The 26,319-nt window shown below is 38.7% G+C and overlaps 1 protein-coding gene across 4 annotated transcripts in view; it reads right to left on the minus strand.

The window, feature by feature from the left end:
• fndc3a (fibronectin type III domain containing 3A) overlaps positions 1–26,319 on the minus strand; it is a 54,160-nt gene that overhangs the window by 23,563 nt on the left and 4,278 nt on the right. Inside the window, exons 3-4 of one of the 4 annotated variants that reach the window (XM_011482314.3) lie at positions 25,377–25,520; positions 10,391–10,466 (exon numbers count right to left, since the gene is read on the minus strand). In XM_011482314.3, coding sequence (XP_011480616.1) covers positions 10,391–10,466; positions 25,377–25,487 — 187 coding nt within the window. In that variant the 5' untranslated portion in view covers positions 25,488–25,520. Of the gene's footprint in view, positions 1–10,390; positions 10,467–11,988; positions 12,103–12,425; positions 13,214–25,376; positions 25,521–26,319 lie in introns of those variants that run through there. The other 3 variants (XM_011482315.3, XM_011482317.3, XM_011482316.3) reach the window with 3 other exon arrangements.

Genomic DNA, 26,319 nt, shown 5'->3' on the forward strand with positions numbered 1-26,319 from the left:
GCAATAGAATATGACAAGTACTTTTGCAGTGCAAACTAAAGGCTAAACCAACAACAATCTAGGGGATTATAATAGGTGCTGCATATGAGAGTGCTGGTTTGGTGAGCAGCCGTATGTTCTCACTGATTTCATTCAAAGAAACTTTTATAGCTCAAAGCAGACATTTCATTCCATTCTACTGCAGCTCAAAGTCTCACAAAGTACGTCTGTTGATCTGCTAAGGCTAAATAAATAATTGAAATTGCATAGCCATCTATAGTAAAAAGATAAACAATGAAGGGACTTTACGAGACCTGCACAACAAATCTCAAATTTAACGTTATCGCAATATTAAGCTGTGCAATATGCAAATCGCAAAAGATGGCAAAAATTGCAATGAATGTTTACCTTGAATGTGTTAAAATAATCTTAAGGCAGCTTGACGTATTTAACAAATCAAATAAATCCATTTATGCATTTGACCAATCGGTTGGGCCCCGTCACGTTGTTGACCAATCAGACGGAGCTCTTTTATGTTAGGTGTTCGCCTCCTATGCAGACGAAGGTCATTTGGAGTATAATTGATGTTGACTCTTTTTTTAAACTGTTGGAGTGGAAATTATGTTTTTGGTTGTTTTGCTATTTGTTTATGTATCGCAAGTTATATCGTCATCGCAATACTGATCACTAATATCAGGGGTTTTCTAGAGTACACAGAGATTTTACTCAAACTTAACTGACTATGCAAGGTGACAGAGCATTACTCTTCCATTTATTAGGAAGATGTTGGTAAATACAAAAAAAAAAAATCAAGGCAGTAGCTCCTTAATGTGTGGGTCCGAGCTCAGTGTTGAATCATTGACACATCTGCTGTTATGATTTCATGTTGTCAAGCACCCAGGATGGTATACCATGTCATGATCTTATCGCACTGACCTGGTGGACCGTGCTATCTATCAGCCAGGCCATAACAAAACGCATCCACATCACAGAGAGCTATGACGACACTGTGTAGACCAATGATCCTGCAGGGCACATGCTACAGCTAATAAACCCTCTAACATAAAACCGATAACAGATAGGCAGGTCATATTAAAGTGGGACAACAAACACAAACAGAGCCATTTCTTTACCTGGAAGCACAGCATGCGGAACAAGACTAAATCTGAATGCAGTGAGGGGGCAGCTGCATCGGCTCATCCATTATTGATTTCATATTAGAATATAATTCGAGTGGGAGTTCAAAGTGTTTACTGTTAACTCCACTCGCTTTTAAGATAAATTAGGTGGACATTACGCCTCAAAGTACTCGGCTGTGTAGTTGCCTAATGACTGATAAAGGCAATTCTACTTAGTGCTGCTGATGCTGACGAGCAGCAGATGAGACGAATCGCATTAGTATCCTTTGTTGTCCATTTATTTGGTTTATTCCAGCTTTTACACTCTTGGGATAAGAGGGCTTGTAACACATGGAAGCTAGGATGAATGACACTAAAGCAACTGTTGCAGAGGGAGGGGGAAGGGAAAAAAAGGTGGGCGGGGGGAGACGGTTGGGGGCATCGCTTTTACATCAAACTGACGCACGACTACTAACAGCAGTTGGTAAAAAAAGAAAAAAGTAAATAAAAAAAGATAAATAAAACAAAAGGCCACATCGCCCTGCCCCCTCCCGAGTCAACGGGAGCGCCGGTTGTGCTGACGTGGCGGTGGAGTGCCAGCCTTCCAGAAGAAGCAGCCATGAGAAAAAACATCAGCCATCCTCCAGGGGAGGAAAAACAAACGCACACACAAGGGAGAAGGCCAGATACACGCTGAACACATTTATACAAAGATGTGCTAAGGTTGTGAGTCCACACTGAGAAATAATCCATCTCATAAAGTAAAAAAAAAAACAATACAGAAGACAAAAATAAGGGCTAGGAGTTCACACAGGTCTTATGAGGCACACTGCAGACGGAGGAAATTTAGCAGACTTAGTGTTAAAATATTGGCAGGAATCCAAGCACACTGTCAGGTTAATTCTGCTGTACAAATGACTCCTTGACTTTAGGTGGGGGACTGAAATAACAGATCAAAAATATGTTCTTTATAAGCTGCCTGGATTAACAGAAACAGGTAAAAAAATGGAGGAAAACACAGGATAAAACCATAATAATTCCAAAAAAAAAGACATATTTGTCATTTGAGCCCTCAAGTGATGTAAAACGGACCACAAAACTATGTAGGATGTTTGATTACTGATTAAAATTATTTCCCCCCAAAAAATATCAGAAAACGAGTGAAGTAAGGCAGAACATTAAACAATATAAATAAAAACCAAATACTGAACTATTGGTGACAGACAAAAGCAGCAGTTACAATAATTTAAGACCCACCCAGATCATCTTTTGACGTACTGTCAAACATCCCCATTGGTTCTTTAATTATTATTGTGCCCATTTTTAACCAAAATTGGAAAAACCTGTTGTTTTCTAAGACAGTTTCTGCACAACAGCAGTAGTTCATCAGAAATTTGTCTCTGAGTTTTGGGCGGGACTGTTGGCATTGCTGAGAGCTCTGCATTTACAAGCTCTTCCACTCGCTTACAGCCCCTCCCACTCCCAACCTAACATTATCAGTGCAAAAAAATGGCGAGCAATATTGCAGCTATCCAGCCGTAGAGGTTTGAGTATCAGTATCAGACGAGGAAAACAAAGGTGGATGTAGTTGTCAACAAGTGGATGCATCAGAATGGAGTAGAGCAGAGGGTTTGTGGCCCGCCCAGTGTATTTTCTACATCACTAAAACCCTGTTGCTCCTTGATTTACAACCATTGAATGAAGAAATACTCAAAAATGCAATTTTCTTTTTTATTTCCTTTATCATCAGAAAAATACCATAAGAAAATGTTAAAAACACAGTGTTCATCGAAGTGGGTCTTTAATGATGTTTTTTTTTGTTTGCTTTCCCTTTTTCTTTTTTTCTTTCTAGATGAAAATCTGGCGAACAGTTCTCTTTCAGCACGCCACCGTTTTCTTCCAGGGCAGGAAACGTCCATCAATTAGAGGAGCAATAATTTGCAGTAAGCTTAACATTCTATGGACAGATTAGGCAGCCATGCATGAGTACACTTGCCCTCGGCCAGGCTGCTTATCCAAAATATGCCAGTAAGCATCCAACAACTTGCCAATCCTCCCTACACTCAGATGGAGTCAGAAAAATAGGAAACACTTTTCATGTTGATCTGTTTAAACCAGAGCCCACAGGAGGAAGCAGAGCAGAAGCAAACAACGGAAGACTTTAATAAGAACAGCTATTTTTTCCCCAGATGTTAGTAAACTATGATTTCCCCGAGACGTCAAGTCAGTCAGCCGCATGGTTCCTACAATCCCACTGGAGTGACTGATGTTTACAGGAAGGAAGGGAATCAGTAACCTCATGCTTGTGCTTATTACAAAACATCACAGCCTGCTGCGGCTTCGGCTCTGAGCCAGACTCAACCAGAGCAAACAGAGGCCACAACTGCAGGGGCCTGATTTTTTTTTTCTTGTTTTCCCCAGATAATGAATTATTGGAGTCTGTTTAAGAAATAAAGAATGTACTTTAAAACCTCAGCTTCCTCCCAAGTTCCTGTCTGTAAAAAAACAAATCTTCCGAGCTCAGACATGGTAATTTGAATCCAGAAAAGCAAAAACAGTCGACCTGAAATAGAATCATCCTTTATGTGATTCTAAACAGAGAAAGCTTTATTAAAACATCTGTTTTGGTCTTTTCTCACCTTCTTTTAGCACACTTCTCACACTTTCTTACTCTTTAGTCTGGTTAAAAAAAGCAGCGGCACAAAGAGCCTCGAGCGCAGTCATTCTCAAAGCTTCTTACAGCAGAAGCTGTGAGTGAACAGTCTGCAAGCGCATGTTTGTGTGCATATCCTTGGAGTTAGGTGGGGGAGGTGAGTATAAAAGGAGAGTCTTAATGCGGCTGGTGTGTGCGGTCCAATTATGTGAAGCGTATGTAGCGAGCTTGATTTGTGAAAGGATGCTGTGGATGAGTAAATCATTTTCACAGTTGTGCATATGGGTCTTGTTATTGAATAATTTTCTAATGCAGGTGACGAAAAACCCTTTAGAACACAGTTTGGGTTACTATTTTTATGACTTTAGAGCAGATGTGTGCAGGGAAAAAAAGGAAATGTTAATGCCGTTTTAGTTGGGTGAAAATGTCCTTTCAACTTTTGTACCCATAATTGAGCAACGGAAGCACCGGCGTCTGAAACCTGCTGTGTATAGTTTCAGATTCTTGAGATTTTTTAAAAGTTTTATTTCAGTTATTTAGCGATAGGCAAAGATTCGTGCAGAAAATACAGTCTTACCAAAGAAAAGTCTTAAAGTTAGAGCATTTCTTGGTTGTAGCAGATGGACATCGCAAGGTCTGCAGAGCCGGTGGTGACAGAACAGACTTGAATGAGTATGAGTGCTTTTTCTTGTGTTTCGGTAAAATCATGTTATAAAATTAACATGTTTTTATGAACACATTTATCAGGAAAAGTCTCCAAAATGTGTGTTAGCTAGGTCTCAATCCCACGAGCCTGGAAGATATTGATGAGGTTGTGGGCGGGAAAAGGGTGCACTGTCCTTTCCTTTCCTAATGATGCATCATGCTCAGCTGGACCTGTTGACAGCTAAAAAAAATTAAACAACCTTTCATTTTCTATTTTAGAAACATAAGGTGAGTTGGCTGTATTAGGATTTATTGTCACTGAGAAACAAGCTGGATTATTTTTATTTTCCCATATTTTTTATATTAATTCTTAAATAACTGCTTTTTTTTCCCCCTTTCAGTTATTTGCTATTAAGGTGTCAAAAAAAGAGATGTTTATGTTCATTGATTTAGAAGACTTTTTATATTTGTACCAATTTGGAAAAAATGTAGATTTGTCTTTGCATGGCCAAGACAAGGAAAGTCTCACATTAAAACTACAGGAATATCTACTTTGTCCCAGCTTTTCTTGTCAACATGTAGGTCCTCTTAAGGAGAGCCTTCACTAGCTTGATCCTCCAAAATATTTTGGAATGCTAGATATTTGGTCTGAGGTGCCCGCTTGTCTGAGAGGCTCCTGAGTGAGTGTTGCAGTGACAATGGGTAGTAACACTTTGTCTTTATGAGAACCTGTACCATGTACCTCAGATAAGAAATATCTATGTTATGTACTTCAGATAAAAAACAGGCTTGAAATGGGTGTTAATATTTATGAAAAGTGATGTACCTTTTGGGCTAAAAAGATACATGATAGGAGTTTATGAGCCACGAAAACATCAAAAAAAGGTTACCCTAACACAAGGGTCGGCAACCGGCGGCTCCGGAGCCGCAGACAGCGAGCCGAGCCGCAAGCGGCTCCTATGATGTTCTAAGATTGTCTTTGTGCCTTTAACCCTTGTGCTATCTTAGATGACCCCACCCTTACATTGACGTGTTCTCCCTACCATGACAAAGGTGGATAAAGATGGAAAGATTTCATGTAATCCATGGACACCAGTGAAGATCACAAATCATTGAAGAAAAAAGGTTCATAGCACTGTCTAGTGGGTCTAGATGACCCAACTCCCAATGTTAAAGTGCCTAGGATAGCAAAAGGGTTAACACTGTCAGGTAGTTTGAGCGGGCGGAGGAAGAGAGCAGCATGAAACCGCGAAGGGGGCGTTTCTGCAGCTGGGAACGCCGACCAGAGTCTGTTATGGGATGGAAAGTTGTTCTAAAAAGACAGTAAGTGGCAATCTCGCAGGGACACATGAGCGACCAAAAAAAAGCTCTCCCCCCCCACCCCCCCCCCCCACCCCTAGACTAAAACCACCCATTTCCACATAAAATTAATGAAATTTGTTGCTACGATGACCGTATGTTGCACTGTCTGTGTAGAACACGCTGGAAGGGGGGTGGGGGGGGGGGGGGGTGTGTCCAGGGTATCTCCTGCCTTTGCCAATAAGTGGCCGGGATAGGCTCCAGCAGCCCCGTGACCCCCGAAAGGGATAGAACGGAAGAAGATGAATGAATGAACAAATAGAAACGAGTCTGCATCAAAGTGTATTTGTTTCCATCTTCTCACTTATCTTAACTCTGGGTGTTTGACAGACGGAAAAGTCTATTCAAGGTTGTGGAAAATGGACAAAAGATCAAAGGAAACATCCTTTTGAATCAATACTAGCATTGCCAAATGAACTATCGCGATATTTCGGCAAAAACATTTTTTTTCGAACACACCTAGTGTTGCGGCTCCCTGTGCTTTCATCTCAGTGGGAAACGGATCCAAATGGCTCTTTGAGAGGTACAGGTTACCGACCCCTGCCCTAACCAAATCAATATTTCAAATATTTTGAAATGTAAATATTTTGGTCAAAATACCACTAATTTACAAAATAAAATTAGAAAAAAACTTTAGGGGGAAAAAATAATTAGTCCAGTGCTTGCTGCAGAAAAATGGTTTCAGCGGCTGCTAGGTGTACCCTTGATGCATAGGAAGCACTACAACGCTTTGGAACAAAGGGTTATTGGCTTCAAGGTAGCAATGCAGCTCAAACAGATTATCACTAAGAGGGAAGGAAGCGCGACAATGGATTATATCACTATATTTAGTTCATAGGAACCCTCAAGTAAAAGAAAAGCAACAAAACAAAACATATGATAAAAATAGTGCAGTATAGAATCTCTCTGGAAGAAAATCTACTTACCACCAAACATACTTGTTTTTTTTTGTTTCTTTTAAGAATATGTGTTTTAAGAGGACATAAAAGAATGCCAAATAAAAAAGAAAAAAATGAAATTTTCAAGTTTTAAAGGTTTCTGAGGATGTAGCAAAGTCAGTTCACTCTGGGCTTGTTTTTTATTATCAACAAATGATACAAATCCCAATCTATCCTGATGTCAGAGGGCAAAGTACCTCACAAGGGTACCCTTTAAGATTTAAACTATGAACATTGGTGTTAGCGAAAACATACCAAAGAGGAAACATGTTCACTCTTCAAATAACTTTTGGTCAAAACGTCTGGCAAAAATGTTGCTACTTTAAGAAGCAAAGTCGAAATAGACAATGGTTTATACTCAGAAAATGAATCAGTCAGTGCGATGCTGAATCACAAAGAGGTTAACACTGGATCTAATCACTTCACTGGTCCTGATGAGGACTTACCTCATCAGTCACCTAACTTATCAGCTGGCATGGGATGCCAGAGATGCAGTCTTCATATCTGAATTCATGTGATAACTACTGAGAGAGACTCAGGCTGAAAACATAAGGGCATGTCCACTCATGTTCAAGTTCCCTGTAAGGCAAGGGCGACAATGACCAGAAGGACACTAAACTAATAATCTTATATCGCAAAAGCGACCAACTTTTAAAATACATATGGCAACGGAAAAAAAAGTAAAACGGTTAAACAAACAAACACTATTCCAATTAAAAACAAAAACATTTACAAGTATTATTTCTTCTAAAATAATAATTTGAAAAAAGTACCAAGTAGAAAAAGCCACATCTCCTTTACATGAAAACTACATCCATCAAGATTTCCATTCTGGTTATTTTGTCAGTGGAGAGTGGAGGAGCAGTCCTACAGATTGGGAACTTTTATGTATGCAAAAACTTGCAAATTAAAAAGGGATATTCTGCTCCTAAAACAAGCTAAAGAAAATAAAATAAAATCAACCAACCGCATACGCACATATGTGCTCACAAACAAACCCACACGCTCTTCTTCCTCCCTCCTTGCAAAGCAAGCGGTGAGTCATCCCTCTATTCACGTCACAGAGAGATGAGTGCAACCTGTGACAGGCCAGTTAGTAGCAGTCACCCTGATCTATGTGGCACCTTTTAGTTCCATGCATCTTCTCTGATGGAAAAACTATGTATTCCTTCTACCTATTAGGAAGTTTAGTTCATATGGAGGGTCGGTGTGAGCTAAGTCACTGTGAGCTGGCTGAAGTGTCCCCACAGTGAGCCAACTGTCAGAATGCTGGCTGTGCAGCATCACCTTCTACTTCTCCTTATACTACTTTGTCATCCAATGTTGGGTGCTGATTTTCCTTTCTGCTATAACTCGTAACAATAGATAATAAAAGCAGAAAAGGTAGGTCAATCTCTTATCAAGGGGATGCTAAAAACTAGTCTTTACAAACTGGCCTTTGATTTCACAGCAAGTTTCAAACTCACCCATAATGTAAGCATCTGTAATATTGACCTTTTATTCTTCTGTTGTATTAAATCGACAGTTTAGGTAGCAAAATGGGACTAAGCACAGAGCCATTTAAACATCGGGAACGGCTGTTTAAAAATGCACTCAGGTCATCTGTCTAGCCATTTTAAAAGCGTTCCCAGTGGTCATTATGCCGTTTTTAGCACAAATTTGAAAAACCTGTCTTTGTGGGACAAAGTTTCTGTTGTTGGTGTGGAGCAACCTCCCCCCATTGTTGAGAGCCCTCTTCCACCAGCTTGGGGCTTTAAGCAAACAACAAAAAACTTTGTGACAAAGTTTTCCCAACCAACGAAAATTCACCGTATTTTATCAAACATTTGCAGCTATGAGCTACAACTCACACAGTCTTCAATTCATGCTGTCAACAGTATAGATAGTTACGACTCATTGAGGCTTTTACAAAAGCCAACACAATGACAGAGAACTGTGGGAAAGAAAATAACCGCCATCGGGATAAATAAGAATGAGGACATCTAACTAAAAGAAAAAGGCTTTCTGGCCTCCTTCCACCACTACACACTGTAATTATGGCAAAGTTCACATTATAGTAGATAATCTGCGGACTCTCCATTTTGGTTGCTGTCAATTTAAGAAAATGAGCAGCCATGTTTGGTGAAGTCCAACTAGGCGGCAGCGATTCATCATCATAATCGATGTTCAAACAACGAAGGTGGAATTAAAGACTAGGGTGGAAGTAAAGTTCAGTATTGGTTCCTCTTTGTGAGTTTTTTTGGTCGCAAAATTAACTACCACTTACTAAATGGTTGATTAAGTGGCTCTTCAGAAATTTTTGGAAACAAGTTCGGTATGCCTGACTGTAAAAAGTTTAAATGTAAATGTCAATTTTCTATAATACCTATATTCTAGTGATTTGCACTCAGGGGAGGCAGTAATTCATAGAACATTTATAAAATTTGTATTTTATAGATATAATAAGAGACATTTTGTATGAACCTTTATTAGAAGTGTCTTTGTGACATTTCAGAGCTGGGGTTTAACTGAAAAAAGCCCCCCCGTCGTGAGTGTGCTGCATCTTTACTGTCAATGGCAAGAATCCAAAACGTCATCCTGTTTTTGTTATGATTTCATGTAAAAATCAATCAACTGGAGGCAGAATTAGGAAAAAAGTGGTTTTTTTTTTCAGTCAATCTACTCCCCTTTAGTAAATCTGTCCTCGTTTTCTCAGCAGGTTTGAATTTGACTTTACATTTGGTTCAGACTACAGGTGACTGACTGAAAGCCCTCTTCTCATGGGGGTGTTTTCCAGCAAGAAAACAGAAACAACTTATGAAAGTAAAATATTTCCTAGACGGCATGAAAACGCTAAAAGCAGAGAGCAAAGATTGATTAAAAATCAATTCAGGAGTTCCTTTAAAAAAACAGTTGTTTTTATCTGATGTTTTTATCATGTTGTGGCTTCTTCTCTGTTTGCATTTAACGTAATATTTTTAAAAAAATAACACCTAGAGTTCTTCTTTGCAAAATAATGGAATAAATTGGTTGGTAGATTTTTTTTATTTATTTACCAACTGGTGAGTCAAAAATGTGATTTTGGTCACTGGGGTTGTGACTTCAAACTCGGAGCATCAAACCAAACGCAGCAAAATCTGTTTCAAGTCTGTTGCTACCAAAATTGCTCTGCTGAGTGCGTTCCAGTATTTTATGTTATAAGATGCTCAAGCTAGCAGTAGCTCACAAAACTGCTTTTTTCTTGTTGTATTTAGTTGAACTTTGTGTTAGAGCCAATTTCAAAGGCGATGTTAAATATATTCAATCATTTGTCATTTTTGTTAAAGAAAGTAAAAGCATGGAGAATGGAATGACAAAAATCGCAGTTTCCATTTTTGACAATATCACCCAGCTCCATATTGTAGATTTCCAAAAAAAAAAAATACATCTCCTAAAATTAACTGCTAACTTGTCATTAAGGAAATTACAGACACAGACACCGTTTAATATTTACATTCATATTTTAAATAAATGCAGAACCCAAACAACAGATGTTGTCATTAGACAGAGATTAACGCCAGGAAAATTTCATGAAATCTAAAACCTTTATTTTGTCTTCCTTGTTCCTTTACCTAATTGCCAAAGCGAGCGCACACTATGTAAACAGCGGAATGTTGTCAGAACAACAGATGCTTCCACTTCCTACACACACACACACACACTCAAATCAGCCTTCTTACCTGTGATACATTGAAACTGACCATCCTCTCGTCGAATAGTGAAGGCCTCACCCGGGTTTACCTGAACCAGGATTACCTGGAATAAAACAAATGAAAAGAGATTTAATTATTTAAGTAAAATTGAACGCAATAAACTACAAACAAGCCACATCCCCCCCTAAAATATAAATACGTGTTAGGGATGACAGTTTTCAATTTAAAACTGACCCGTTCACCATGGAACCGAATCGTGGGGAAAGTGAATCGTTGCATCTCTACTGCATTACCAGTATGTTTACACTGAAAGTGTCAAACATTTGTTGTGCTCGATTTAAGGACTAATCATTTATCGCTTTACTACATTACACCAGGCTTAGTATGAGCTAACTGAAAGTTTTTTAGCAACTTAAAAAACAAAAAGATTATTCTGACAGTTCTGTTTTTTGTTTAGTAGTTCACAAATCATTTATTTAACACAAACTAAACTGTGATTCAAAAATATCTGTGTTTGAACTGAATCGTAGAGAAAGCGAATCACGGAACCCCTAATATATGTAAATAAAAGGAAGTGGTACAATTTGTCAGAGAAAAGATCAGAGAGTAAATGGATTTCTTCGAAAGCAAATGAAATCCGGTGCCTAGAAACAAGGCTGTAAATGCAGATCCATTGGCTATACTGGATTTTACTGCTCTTGACGATAGCTGTCCACGTGTTTTTAGACTGAGCTTATGTACTGTGTGTACATGAACAAATCACAAATCCAAAATAGCTCACCGATTGATCCAAACGTTACTTAAACTTATTTTCACAATGAATTTGAATTACTGATCTTCTAAGGTCCATGTCGTCAGCACACCTTAAGGAGAGAAGCTCCAACACTATTCCAGAGGATAGCCATGTTTAATAACACAACTTTTAATTGAATTACAAAATCAAACAAAGCCTCCTATTAGTTTGAAGACTATTGGAAGCATTTAAGTATTTAAAACAGGTGAACTAAAAAGAGATTTAAGAGAATGACAAAATCCACATTCTAAAAGGTTATTATATGCTGCCAATGCAAACAAATTATGGATGGAGACACACTGATGAAAATGGGAAGGTGTCAAGTAACATTTCCTAGTAAAATATGATAAATAATATTTCAAAGTATTTACAATAATTTCAAATAATTATGTAGTTTCAAAAAAGATCACAACAAATAAACCATATTTTGTTTAGCAAAAACCCTACTATGAACAGCTGGACTGAGGTCAGATTTCCTGTCACCCACAGGCTACAATGGACATAACAATGAGTCATAGCATTTTATAAAAGACTGAATAAATACAGACTAAAAAAAGAAATAAAAGTGCATTTTTGATCAATTTGTCAAAACAAAATATTTACCAAACTTTTTCAACAAATAAAAAAATATCAAATACAACAAAACAGAAATAAAGTTATCTTAAATTAACCAAACAATTAGTCTGACTTTGTCAATTTCAATAGAATCCTACATGATGTAAATCCTATTATGTGCAATCATGCCCTTAAGTCTTTTTTCCATCTTTACAGGCTAAAAAACAAGCTTGAATAGGTTTTTTGTTTCCTGGCACTATGTGTGGGCACTAGATACCTCGCTCTTGTGGAAGTCGCTGTCATAGAATCTACTCTCCTCTGGCAGAGGGCTTTGGCTATGGCTGTCCTCAAACACTGAAATCATCAGCACCTCCATCTCTCACAGTGCTCCCATTCATGTGCTCAGCAAAGACAGGAAGGAGCCCTTTGACTGCCACACACAGTCTCGCATGTTCCTACGAACCCATACAAGCTGCGTCAGCAGTGTGTGTAACGTGATGGCGGTGGTGGGAGGGGCAAAAGAGTCTAATTAAAGTTTGGACACTTTCTACTGTGCTTTTTGTTTTTTTTCTAACATTTTTTTTATCTATTAAGAAGAATTTCTGTCTATGTATATTTGACATTAAAAGGGCATGCAAAATTGAATTTAATATGTGTGGGGGACATTTTTTAGAAAAAGGGAAATTTTGCGGGGGGAAAAAAATAGCTACTTACTGTTGCCCGCATTGCTTTTTATCATTCAAGCGTCACTATTCACACAGTCACAGGCAGGAAAATGATGCTCCAGGGTCAGCCAGACCCTCCACCATTCCATTCAGCTCTCATAAGGAATCACATGACCTGCGATGCCAACACATCTTGGTAAGCTGGTCTGCAACACCTCCTGCTTCCATCAACTCCTGCATTAAAGTCCGAGTAAAGACTGACAACATGGACGGGGAAGAGCAACAAGGGGCTTGGTCTTTCCTGCACTGGATGGAGCCTCACGGAGAGCGTGGCATGAATCTCATGTTTGCTTAGCCTGCATTCAGCCGCATCTGCTCCAATAGCGGCGCACTCTGCAGCAGGCGGCTTGTTCACTCCTGCTTCTGGCTTCAGTGCAGCCTCCCTGCCGTTCGTATCCACAGCAACCCCTTCAACAAATAAGCAACAGCAATGTCCATGCCAAACCTTCACAGAAGGATCTGAAACCTAATCAGCAGTGGCCACTCTTCGGAAAAGGACCAGAGAAAACAGGACCAAAAATGACAAGAATTTTGGACGTTGCCTCAGTTTGCTATTCTGTATCCTTCTTGCCTTTGTTACTGACTTGTGTGCCAGCTCAGTTAACGCCTGCTGTGCTCCTTGATATGGCTCATTTCAATAGCATTCCATCAGGGTGTGATCATGGCTTTGCTGAGCCGACAAAGATGTAAGGGGTCCACAGCGTGGGGAATCCTTTGTCTGTCTTATTCACATTAACAACAATGGCGTGAGCAAGCTGAACGACCCACGCAGCTTCTGAGGCGCACATCTACGACTATGCTCGAGTCCCTCTGCCTCCCTCTCTCGCTGCTCACCCACCCCCTCATACTCTGCGTGGCTCTCTCTTCCATTCACAGAGCAACATGCCATACATCCTCCTAATACTCCGATCAATGAAAAGATGAGGTAGTGGGATTCCACTTGCTGAGCTCCAGTACTAATGGGCAACTGCAGCTTTGAGTTTTTGTAGGTCGCTTTTTTTTTTTTTTTTTAAGATAACAGAGCTGTAAACTCTCAATCACAACAAATACTTTATTTTTATAGTGACACCATAAACCTCCTGCTTGCAAGTGCATCACGCCAGCAACGTCTTTCCTCATTTTCTCTAAATGGGTCGCTCCTTAAAGTGACAGTGCTGTTTACCAGATCAGCCAGTGTCAAGTTAATGAATCCCCAGCATCATGCAAACTGCTGAGTCGATAGTACATCAGTATCCTCTATAAAAGATTGTTTTTGTTTTACACTGTAGAAAGTTCCCGAAAGAATAAAACAAGACCAAGTACAAAGCTGATAAACATTTGATTTGCACAGCACGGACACTTCTACGTCCATAAATATTGATGACTTTCCTAGGAGTGTAACAATATATTTTAACGATGCAATGAATATCATAGTCTGTTGTTAGGAAATTTTCCGATATTGATTCTAAACGATTTTAAATTCCATCCATTTTATATATACACATCTACATTACATCTGTTTATTAAGTCAAACTAAGTATCTTAAAAAATGTTAAACATAATATAATTTCTGTTTTTTATTCCTTTTTTGAATTCGCACGCACGCACACACACACACACACACACACCCCCGCACAACATTACAGATAAAAAATTTTTATGTCTCAAATTGTCTATTAAAAAGATGGACGTGTACAGCACTCAATAGTTGCTTGGGGCACCCTTTACATGAGTTCCTGAAAACATACAGGCGATAAGTCTGACTCTGTGGAGGTGTTATATATGCCTAAATTGAGCCTTTGCATCATCTGCAAACAGTGGAGATGTGATTTTAAAGTTTCTGTTACATGGCTGCACCAAGTATTTCTGTAAATGAAAGTCATGAACCAAAAAGGAGGGCAACACTGGCCAAATCCAACTCTTACTGAATGAGTCTCACTGTCAATGCTTGTTTTCAAGCATTATTCATGGATTTAGGCAAGTGGAAGAAGCTGAACTACCTTCCATCTTAGCTTTTCCCTGACTATTTCATCCTTATGAATGTAGATTGTTTTGTAGACGGTGTTTTGTAAGGTGGTTGTGATAAAAAGGGAAGAGGAGTCAACCTCTGATCAAAATTTTGGCTCTTGCTCTGCGCAACAATGTGTTTAAGTGTCACCAAACCCCACATTGCGCCTGTTGGTTAAAGGTTGGAGCCAGTATTGGACAGTGGAACCGCCATTAGTTTGAGAATGTGTATGTGCGTGGGTGAGTGGAACTGTGACTGCAAAGTGCTTTGGGCCTTCTGAGAAGATAGTAAAAGCTATGTAAGTATACACCACTTACCATTTACTAACACTTGGCTTAAAAATGTGTTTTTGTATCAGCTACTGTACCACTGAGTACTCTAAAAAGGAGGTTTAAGGAACATTTGCGTGGTAAAAGCTATACTGTTTTTAGCATAATTTGTTTTCCTTTTTATAGAAGATGTCATATGGCAAATATACATTGTGTACCGCAACAACGTAAAGAAAATAAGAAAAAAAAGATGGGGGATATTTGAATACTACCATTTTGCACAGCTTAGTTCAAAAAGAAATAAAACAAACCTTCACAAGTGTGTTGGAAAATTCCAGATTTGATAGTGGAGCCAAACAAAGTTATGTCAACTCTGTTGGGTACACAGACTGATGAGCGGAGCAGAAATAAGGACGTTGTGAAAGACTAATAACACAAAAAGAAATGACAAGTTCCTCCTTTGATAACTACATAGCAAAGCTGTCACTTTATACAGATTTATACCAAACTTAAAAGTCCATATAGCAAGATAGACGAGGCTAAGTTAACATAATAAATGTCTGTTTTGCCATTTAAGGACTTCTTTTACAAGGATGACTAATACTGACAAACCTGTCAAGATACAAAAAAAAGAGTACTCTTTCACACAGATGAATATTCACTGGAGTGTTCAGTGATTGCCAACTCACATTTAAAATGAATTTTTTTTATGGGATGAGGGTGGGGGGTGGGGGTCAGAGATGTAACAGAATATCTTGAAGTTATAAATGGTGCGCAAGGACAGTGACCATCAGCACACACAGGTGGCAACTTCCATGTTTTATTACCCAGTGAATGAGCCTGCTATGTGCTCCTGACGGTTAGTTCTGACGTATCTCTGCTACTGGTGACTCAGGGTTCGGGTTTTATTATTTTTTTCCTCTTAATTGTTTACTATTCGCTGATGCGACTGAGCAGCTGGGTGGACAGGAAGCAGGAGCCAAATGACACACGAAATCCTGCCAGGGTCAAAAACTAGCCAGGAACTATCGCAGTCTCCCTGCAGCTGACGAAACACACTTACGTGTGTAATGATGACTCAAAGTAATTTGATGATCCTTTTCACTTTGCAAGATCTCTTGGAAATATTATATTAGAGCAAAGTTGAAAGAGGAAAAAAATTGGAAAATATTGTAGAAATGTATAAAAGCAAAATAAACCTAGTATTAGTGTCTGTGTGGGGGGGGGGGGGGTCAAAATAAAAAATGCACATCCGAGACATCAAAAATATTGCAAACAGAGGAAATTTTATTCAAGTATTGTAATAAATGAAATGCTATTGGCATAACCCACTGAATTAAATTTCTAATATGCATCTTGAATATTTTTTACAGTGTTGCAAAGTAACTTTAAAATGCATCAATTGCAGTTTTTTTATTCCAATTTTAGATTTTTGTAACTGTCCAACTTGTCAATTCCAATCCTGCCCATCACTGGCAAGGATTCAGGGTACGTTATGGAGGTTCTTGAACAGGTATTGCTCAAGGTAAACGAAGGAAAAGCATTTTTTTTATGATTAGACGGTGAAAAAAAAATATTTTCATAGAAAATTAGATTTACTTTTTCTTAAAATGATAAACTGTTCAAATGCAATGCCTTATGGTCTATATTCATCAATCTAGCGAGCATCAATGCACACTAGTTTTTCACAGAGACTTTGGGGAAATTTCCAGGGCACTATAGATTTGGTCATCCAGACAAAATAGTGAACGCCCTACATAGTGTATTAGGTCATGAGTAGTGAGGGCATTCAAACATAACCTTTGTTTTTTTATGATAAACATAAAGAAAGCAAAATTATTCACACAAAAAATTTAAATTAATAGATAAATTGGACGCCAGAATTTCTTCCCAGCTATGAAAAAACATACACTTATATTAGTTTTTGCTTTCAAGTAGACGGTAAATTAAGGTAAGTTTGCAGCTGAAGTGGTTTGATGTGTATTTCCATCCATAGGCGTCAAGGGGTTAATCATTTTTCCTTTCAATGCTCATTTTATGCTTTCACCGGTCTCAGTAAAGATTGTAGCCACCCCCCAACTGTCATTAGGTGGGAAGTAAAGCTTGAACTGGCAACCGGTTTTGTTAAATCAATCATTGTCATGTTTAATCAGTGTAAATGAACATGAACTCTTTATACTGAAAACAATACAACAGTGGATGGGGTTAATTTAGTCTCCAGTCCTATTATGAGAAAGCTTCAATCTAATTTTGATAAGGAATTTACTTTAGATTTGCATAAATCTAGCTTTTAGAAAGTCTTTCTGCAACATTTTGAAAATTACCAGTATCCAGTTTCAGAGTAATGCAAAGAAATTACTTCATGCATTTGTTGCCTTACGATTAAACAAGTGTAATTCGTACGTTGCTGAAGGTTTAGACTACTTGGGTTGTTTTAGGACACACCAGGCTTTTTTCTAAACCCTCCTTACTCAACACTTTTACTCTGTCTGGTCTTCTAATAACCATTGCAATCATCACTCATCTTCCTCTGTTTTGCTATTAACCTGTCACCTTCCTGTTCCCTCATTTTTGCAGTTTCAAAAATATTTCTTTTGTCTTTTCACAGACAAGACAATGATTTTAGGTTTGTCCACCATCAACAGGTTTCCTTGTGGTAACCAAACTCGTTTTTCTGTCCTGCTACAGATGTTACAGTGATTTTGTGTTTGTCTGTCTGATTCCTGCTTTCATAGGTACTAACCAATGCAGTTTGTCCTTAAAGAGATATTTTAGGGGGTTTTGTGCATTTTCACTAAGACTCCAGCTGGTAACAGCCAACCCTCATTCTTATACAGTCTGGTTCTGCTGGAGGTTTCTTCCCATCTTCACGCTTAGGTGGATTTTTATCTCCTTACTGATGTTGACCGCTTTCAAAAAACCTTTTGAAGTAATTTGCTGGTCACTTATATGGGCCATAATTAATAAATTAAAACAATCCAATTTTATTCCCTCACATTGTTATGGTATGGAACATTTTGAATGAATTTGGTTAAAATAAAAGTAATAATTGAAGCCTACGGTATTTTGATGTTGATTTCCTTTTTATCTGGCACTTTCAGATAACTTCAGTTGCAAACTGGCACTTTATAGGTAAATGGATTTAAATGTGGTAAACTTTTGAGCACAAACATTTTAAAAGTGTTTGCAGCATAAAAATAAGTTATCCAAAATGCTGGGTAAGTCCTTGAAAATATTACATGAAGAATAAACACTTTTGAAGCCTTTAAGTTAATACAGGAATTTGGGTTTTGGGTTGAACAGTATTAAAACCGTTCTTGTTAGACCTGAACTGCATAGCTGCCCTAAATCTATTTTTAAAGCTTGCTCTAGTGTCTCTACAAGTTAAAAGTGAGACTTTTGAAACTTTTTAAGAACACTCCAAAAATTCTATAAATTTTTTACAAGCCATTTCATGGTCACACTGGCAAAATGTGCAGTGAGGCTCAGAAATGTTCTTTGACTTTCACCAACCTTAATTCCAACAAGGCCACATTAAATTTGTTCGTCCTCAATTTTAGCCTACCTTGAAGAGTTCTGTGATCACATCTCATCATAGGCTTCAAAATTTGCGATCCTTAGTTCTTACTTACAATACAAATTGTGAGGTTGAGCAGGACGACATTACTTTCTTTGCGCCTTAAAATTTTCAGAAATACAACAAATTTTAGGATGTAAATACCATAGTCTGTAAATTGTGTTTTATTTCTGCCTTTTGTCTGTAAGCACAACTATTTTTTGCAGTTTCTTTTTCTTGTTTTGGTCTTTCTTGTACTTAAATCCCAACGTCTAAGGCTTTTTTAAGTTTAAGACTATTTAAGGCTCCTGCAAAAAACTTGTGGTCCACATTCAAAAACGTTCTCAAATCCAGGGCTGCAATATCAGTTAGATATCACAGCCAACATTTTAAAGTTCTTGCAGCTTGTTCACAACACTTTATTCTAACTGAACTTTGTACTAGTTCATACAAATCCTATCTTGTGGTTGGTCAAACATTTGAAGAGGGCGTAAAAACAAATGAAAGAGGATTTTGTGGAGTGCACGCCAATCTAGATCCAGGAAACGTCTACATTAATGAATTATGAAGTCGAGGTAAACAAAAGTTTAAAGCTCATTAAAAAGCTAATTTGCTGTAAAAAAAAAAAGCTAAATCCTACTTGTGAGTAAAGAAGTGTCAGCTGTGATCCCATCATCATGCCTGGGGTGTAATCTCTGTGGACAATATTTTCATCCAAGGGTGCTTCAGTTGGTCAGGTTTAGGTTAACTAACATCAAGTATAATGGCCACAATGGAGTCCAAAAGAAACATTTGAAGTTAAAAGAATCTTTGAGATGCTTTTGGATACAGCGTCACACCCAACCCACCCAACTCCCATTTCTGCTGACACCATCATTGCCTGTCCTGTTAATCTGAATATGTGTTTACCTGAGAATATTGCCAAACGCAATACCAGTAGGTGTTGAATTTCACCACCAAAGAATTAGCTATTATATCAAAGTGTTTTTCCAAAGGATCTGAGCTGAAATGGTTTGTTTTACTGGCTTAGAATAAAGTGCCCTAAACCCTGCTGAGTCACAGACTATCCGCCTCCTCACAGCAGTTGACAAATAGTGGGCTCACCTTCATCTTTACAGATTATTCAGTGAACCAACAGAAAAGAAAAAAAAATAAAATAAAAGAGTATGTTACATTTTTGTCACAACATTTTAAGCCCCCTGGCAATTGTGGTGGGAATGTGTCCATGGATCTGTCTCTAAGATTTGGCGATAGGATACAAGGCCAATGCCTCAGACAGTCAAAATAAAAGTCAGGTCTCTGTAGCTCACAGTACTATTAGCCCACATACAAAATATAGCTACAAGCAGAACACAAAATTGTATTTTTTCTATTTTCAGTTTTTAAAGTCACAATAAGATTCCTGAAGAGAAGACCAACTAGACTATCAAAAAAAATGTTTTTGTAAAGAATGTATTCCCTAATATGCTGATTGTCAAACATTTGACTACCAACCTACCACAATCTAGGTAAATGCAAAACAACTTTATTTTTTTCAAAAACATTTCCCATGATGTATATAAAAGAACTAAAAGTCTATTTTTTTCTTAACAGGTTAGATTTTATGTCATTGATTAACATGGAATTTACACCAATGTGTAATGCTGTCTGAAAGGTGCAAAATAAGTATATAAATTTGTCAAAATGAAAGAACAAAAAACCAAAAAATAAAGGCACAAACTCTATGAAAAACATTAAATGGTAGGTCTAATGAAACTGAGTGATGAAGAAACTGGGCAAAAACATACATATCCATCTGCTCAGCCAATAGCTAAGTGCATAAGCTATTAGCTAAGCTTAAACATTGACAGAAACGGACCAATTCATCTGCTACCAATTTAACTGCAAACCAAACTGCAAGAGCAGGGAAAAAAGGCACAGGGGGAGGGAAGCTTAAGTGGCAGGAAACAGTGAATCATACTGAAGCTAAAGTCATCTCTTAAAAGGAATCATCTTAGGTAATGACCCCAAGACAACAGCTTCCTCTCTGACTCAGAATAATTGGTCCAACAGAGCATTAATTTCAAGTCAGAACTTAAAAAAGGGGGAAAAAACAAGAACAAAGAATGAAGTATCCATGCTGCTTCTCCAACTAAAGGTCAGAAACAGTGGGGTCAGCCATCGCTGTAAATCCTCTTCACTGTCACCACAGTCCTGACTCGTTCTGTCAGGGCCTGGACCCCTGCAGCCGTCTCTGCTACTCACTCTGCATTTGTCATGATTTTTAGGCACCTTCACAACACAAATAAGACGCATTCGATTCACAGCAACAGTCAGACAACAATCAGTTGAAAAGCCCAACATCAAGCCACGGAGATGCTGAGCAGTCAAATACTTACACCACACAACTGGTACTTGATTTTCTTTGTCAAGTCTCATAAGTTTAAGGAATCTGAAACCCTCTACAATCTAAATTATACATTATATATCCATAATGTTCCATTTTTCACTGAGCACACCTCAGAGTTAAATTAAAAACCAAATGGAATTAAAAAAAAAATTTTTTCCACAGCCAATCTCAATCTCCTTCATAAAGTTCACCAAAAATCGTACAACTGATGCAATAGCCAAAGATGACAGGATTGACTGAAAACCAAAGATCAGTCAACACTCTAGTGAGAAATTAAGCTGCATCTTACCGCTATTCTCTGTAAACAGCATAGTGGTGCCTGTCGCTACACGACCTGTAATGGCTACCTCATCGGTCCTCGCATGCGCAAATCTTATGCTACACTTTCATATCACATGATTTGCGAGTCAGAGGCGTCGAGTTTCAATGTCAAATCAATGTATAGATGTGATCTGATGTCCCGCGGCGCGATTCAAGTGTTGGGCTCGGTGCATCAGCAGCGCATTTTGAGTGTTGCAGCACTATTTGGATGTCAGACACAGTGCATCAAAAATCTCTGGCAAAGTTGACAATAAGTCAACAAATCGGGACTCAGCTTTAGGCATGTGACGTTTTCAATGTCTCGATCAGCAGGTCGAATGTAAATCCAATATGGCTGATCGATGCCAGGGTTGTCATCCTAAACTTGCATGCATTTTCTTAACCTGCTGGGGTCGCGGGGTTGCCAGAGACTCTCCCGTCTACTGTTGGGCGAAGGCGGGATGAACCCTGGACAGACCGCAGGGTCTATGGGGCTGGAGCAATCGCACCTGTAATCGGTGGTGGCTCAACGACTGCCACAAAGGCTGGGCTTGCCAACTCGCCGGGCCTAGGTAACGAAGCTGGCTCGCTACGCAGGCTGCCTAGGCGGCAGGGTGGCCAGCAGACAAAGAGCCGGTGCGGGATGGGGAGGTTGCTTCCTGAACCTTATATTGATAGTCTCTTTGATTTTTTATTTGTTGGCAACAGAAAACAGAGGAACGAAGGGTATCTTTCTATGAGGAGATGCCCCGGGCTACTGCAGCCACTTTTGTAACCAAATTAACCATTAATAACGTGAGTGTATTAACTGAGTTAATAAAGTGGCGGTAAGTGTCGTATACTGGGGAGTAAACTGCCATCAAACGAGACAGAAGAAGAAAACATTTGCACATGCGGGGTACGGATCGGGTAGACCCAGCTGCGCAGCCTGATTTTCCATCCAGATTTTTGTTTTTCGTCAACATCAAAACAAACGTTTCATTATAAGCATTTTAAAAGATTATTATTATTATTAACAACATATTCTGACGATAAAATACTTTAGCTAAAGTAGACGCATTTTCGTGCATGCGGGGATCGATCGGGGAGCCGTTACAGATCAACCGAAGAACCAAATAAGAAAAGGCATGTTTTCCTGTGGATCAATTCCCAGAAATCTCTTGCAGGAAAACTCCACCTGATCCACCTGCTGCCACTGTATAGCTATAAAAGTAATTTGTGCAAGTGACTTTGAAGTGAAAGCCTTTCTGTATCGACAGAAATGATGCATTATATGTAATATAGCAAGCAACCTTCTGAAACCAAATACAGATCACATCCCTTGACACCAGAGTCTAGAAACTGTGGACATCATTAAAATAAAAAACATAAAAATACACAAGAAATCGTTATTATCATTTTGTAAATTACGACCTGGAGTGGTTGTGTTTTAAAGAGGGATGGCAACAATTACATTTTTTGTCCCCAGGAAACCGTACAAAAAGACACAGAAGGCATTTATTTATTCTGGAAACATTTAAAAGTAGCAAGGCACGTCAATTCTAAGACACCCTTGCCACTTCTGAAAAAAACCTGATCTCCATGGGAACACAGCATGATTAAAGTGGAGAATAAAAAAAAAAATCAAAAACATTTAGATAGAAAGAAGAGTCTCCACACAAAAGCAAGCCTCTTCAAGAAAAATAAGACAAAACATTTCACTGCATGACTGATCTTATCCCCAGGATAAAAAAGTAAGCCAACCAAGTGAAACTAGTCACCATCAAAATGACAAGAAAATCACACAGCCTTGTCAGGGTTGATCAGTGTCACATGGATACTGAAGAGGCATGGCAAAGAATCAACCCCCAATCAAGACCGAAAGACATAACTAACCCGCACCTGCTCAATATGAAGCAGATTCAACAAGAAACTGATACAAGAACAGGAAAACCCTTTGTGTTGTTTCGGTATTTGGTTGAGGAGGAACTTATCTGCATAGCTTAGTTAGCAACTAGAAAAAAGCTAATAGAAGCCCAAACTTCACATTGGTCTAAATGTGACAGTTTGAACACAGTATCACAGTAAGAAGTACATTTAGAAAAAAATGATAAAAAAATTTAAATCATTGTCTATGTTAAGTTAAAATAGATATTACTGTACTAAAAATCAGTAATGACCCGTTGTCATGGTAACAAAATAACTTTAAAAAATAGGCTCCAGGTGGTTTTCAGTTCTAAAATGTGTCAAAATTGCAAAATTATGGAAAGCAGCAGTTATCTGCTGGAACCTTTGAACTTTCGCTTAAGCATTAATACTTGAAACAATCTCAAGTATGGATCAATCAGCCTTACTTTGATGAACCACTGTGGTCAAAAGTTTTGACTTTGACACATTTTAGAACCGAAAACCATCTGGAGTTTTAAAAGTTTGCTCTGTTACCATGACAATGAGTGATTACTGGTTCTTGATACATTCAGTCATTTGTGTTTTTACTTCAGACAATGATTTTGAGCAGGTGTGTTAGAATTATTGCATTAATCACATTTAATTATAAAAAGACAAATTAGTGTTTTGGTTTTTTTATCTTCTCAATCTAATTTTTAATCTGTAACTATTGCCATGTTGTCAAATACCAAAAAAGAGTCCAACTGTTAACTTGCATGAAATTTTTTTGTTTTAACTCTGGGGAAAACGCCTCTTACGTTGCTCCCAGTGCACGTCTCTTGTCAGCCTTTGTACAGCCGTGTACGTGGTAATGCCGCATTGCTGCTGTGACACCGTCAATGTGGGACTTTGTAGTTCTGCACAGAGCTGACGCAAACAAAGGCCACAATGTAACAGCTTTTATCCATTATCTATCTATTATCTATCTAGGTAAGGGAAGAAGCCCAGCGAGGTGTTTGTTATCATAAATTACTGGGGAACCTAAAGGGCTGATAGCATGGGCTGGTAAACTGCGGAATAAGGTAGGTCAACATATACTATATATTATTGTATTAAGAGTAATGTGGTCAATATTTTTTAGATTTCTCAGAAAAGTGTTCCTACTGTTTCTATGTGTCAAATTTGAGAACTCTGGACCTGATGTTTTGTTCTTGTGTTGTCTCAAAATGTGGCTTTTTACAGATTAAAAATAAATGCAATTAAAAATAGATTCATTAGATCAATTAATTACAGGTCAGGATTAATTAATCATGACAGCACTAATTTTGAATTTTTTTTCTTCCCATTTAGTTTTAACTACAGTGGTGCATCCATGTAACAGTAAAACACAACTTCGGGGCGCTCAAACACAAAACTGCCTTGCTGAGCACACATACCAGCGAAGAAGACAGACGCCAAGTAGCGTCTACACTGCCGCGAAGAAATAATGACGGACATTCTAAAATATCCCCGAACCAAGCACCAGTTGGAGCAACTGGTGCTTGAAATATTCATGTTTTCTTTGTATTATTCTGACAAGCGTGTAAATACTTGCTCTTTTCTTCTGAGTAAAAAAGCGACTTTAAGAAGCGTAAAGTTGCGCAGCGCCACCTTGTGTACAGGAGTATTTCTGTTTACATTAAGCGCCATCTAATGTCAGGGAATGAAATTGCATGTTCGCTCGGCTCATCGTCAGCGAAAATCGCCTGGGTGTGAACACAAAAAACGTGGCGAAAAACGCTGGCGAATAACGCCTGGCGAATATTCGTCCCGGTGTGTACGGGCCTTTAGTCACGTGAACCTGTTTGGAGGGTGATGCAGGTTTTTGGGTTGTCTGGGCACGTGGAGGGTCATAAAGAGGAGTAGCTATATCTCAAGGGGAGCCCAGGTATATCTTGCAGTTCCCTTGAGGCTTGTAAAGCCTCTTGAAGGGACATCATAAAAATGGAACATACCATGGTTGTGTATGTAGTTACTGTAGCGTGAGGTTTTAGTAAGGCTGATGCAAGTTGCACACTCCTGTGATGTGCGGGTGATGTTGTTGTATGTTGTCTATGCACGATATGCAAGTGCCCGAAAAACGCCCACTTAAACTAAGATCTGATTGAATAATTTTCTAATTTCTAACAATCAGGCTCCATGCAAGAAGCCTGGAGGGAGCGCGCCCTTATCAGGTGAACAGCAATTTAAAAATTCTGTATGACATGCCTGCATCGACCCTGCTTCACCCTTATTTTTACGCTTGCGTTTTTCGTAAGTTTCGACTGCCCCCCGCCTGTGCATGAACATTTTTGCTCTACGAGCTCACCGAGTGGTCTACGACCTTTGGTGTGGGCCACCCGAGAGTCCCGTTTTTTTTTTTGCCTGCAGACAGTTCGTATCCACCCACAAGGGCAGTTGTGACTAGGGCTTAAGCAACACTGTGTAGCAAATTCCCTTAAGTGTTATTAAAATGCATGGATGGGACTGTCAACAAATGAAAAATGTGCCAACAGAGGCATAATAATGATGGTGAACAGGGGCCGTGTGCCTACCTGCTGGGGGCCCTCGCCATTGACCATAGATGGTGGGGGTGGTGAGGCCAGGATTGGGAGTTCAGGGCTGAGAAGCTGGCCAGACTCCAGAGGTGGCGTGCGGTCTGCCATGTCTCCCTCATTCACACCACTGAAGAGGGACTGCTGCAACAATAAAACAAAGCTCAGTCAGAAAATCAACAACATTGAAGTCCAGAAGGTGTATGATTGGAATTGTTAGAGTGTAGAGGCTATTCGGTCATCTTTATAGTGATTATTTATAACTTTATTAATTAATTGCAAAATGTAACCCAAAATGTCTGTCGTATTGATCATGTTATGACAGGATTTGGTTCCTTGGAGCAACAGGATTTTAAAGGTTTATCTAGAAGACGTTTCCATGCTCACCAGTACAAACGTTCAGCATCTAAAATACATCTGAAAATGTGAATCTTAGTTTTACCTTTGAAAAGAAAAGTAAGACTTTTTTATCTTGCCATTTCTTTCTCTGATGCAGCACAAATGCAGCACATTTGTGAGAAAAAAAAATCATATTTTTTTAGCTTGTTTTATTGTTAGAGGCCACCATGACTCAATAAATACTGTGAACGTTGAACAGCAGACGAGTGGCTTAATACATGCGGCTTTGCCTATTATTACTAATCTTTGACAACATCTGTGTCTCAATTTCAAGCTTATTTTTATACATGTACGATAAACAAATGCAGCATAGCTCACAATCAACCATCTGCAGAACTGTTAGAAACACCACACAAAGGAGGAAATGGTTCACCAAAGAAATTTGCCCTCCAACATAATTACATGTGTAAAATTTGGTAATTTTATTTAGACAAAGAAAAGTTGTGTGTTTGTTTCAAACTTGACATCACAGAGTGAAACTAAATGGATCTGCAGCCTAATTAGATGCTGACAAAGACAAAGATGGGGGGGGGGGGGGGGCATC

This window comes from Oryzias latipes, chromosome 13, assembly GCF_002234675.1.
Source record: "Oryzias latipes chromosome 13, ASM223467v1".
NCBI lineage: Eukaryota > Metazoa > Chordata > Actinopteri > Beloniformes > Adrianichthyidae > Oryzias > Oryzias latipes.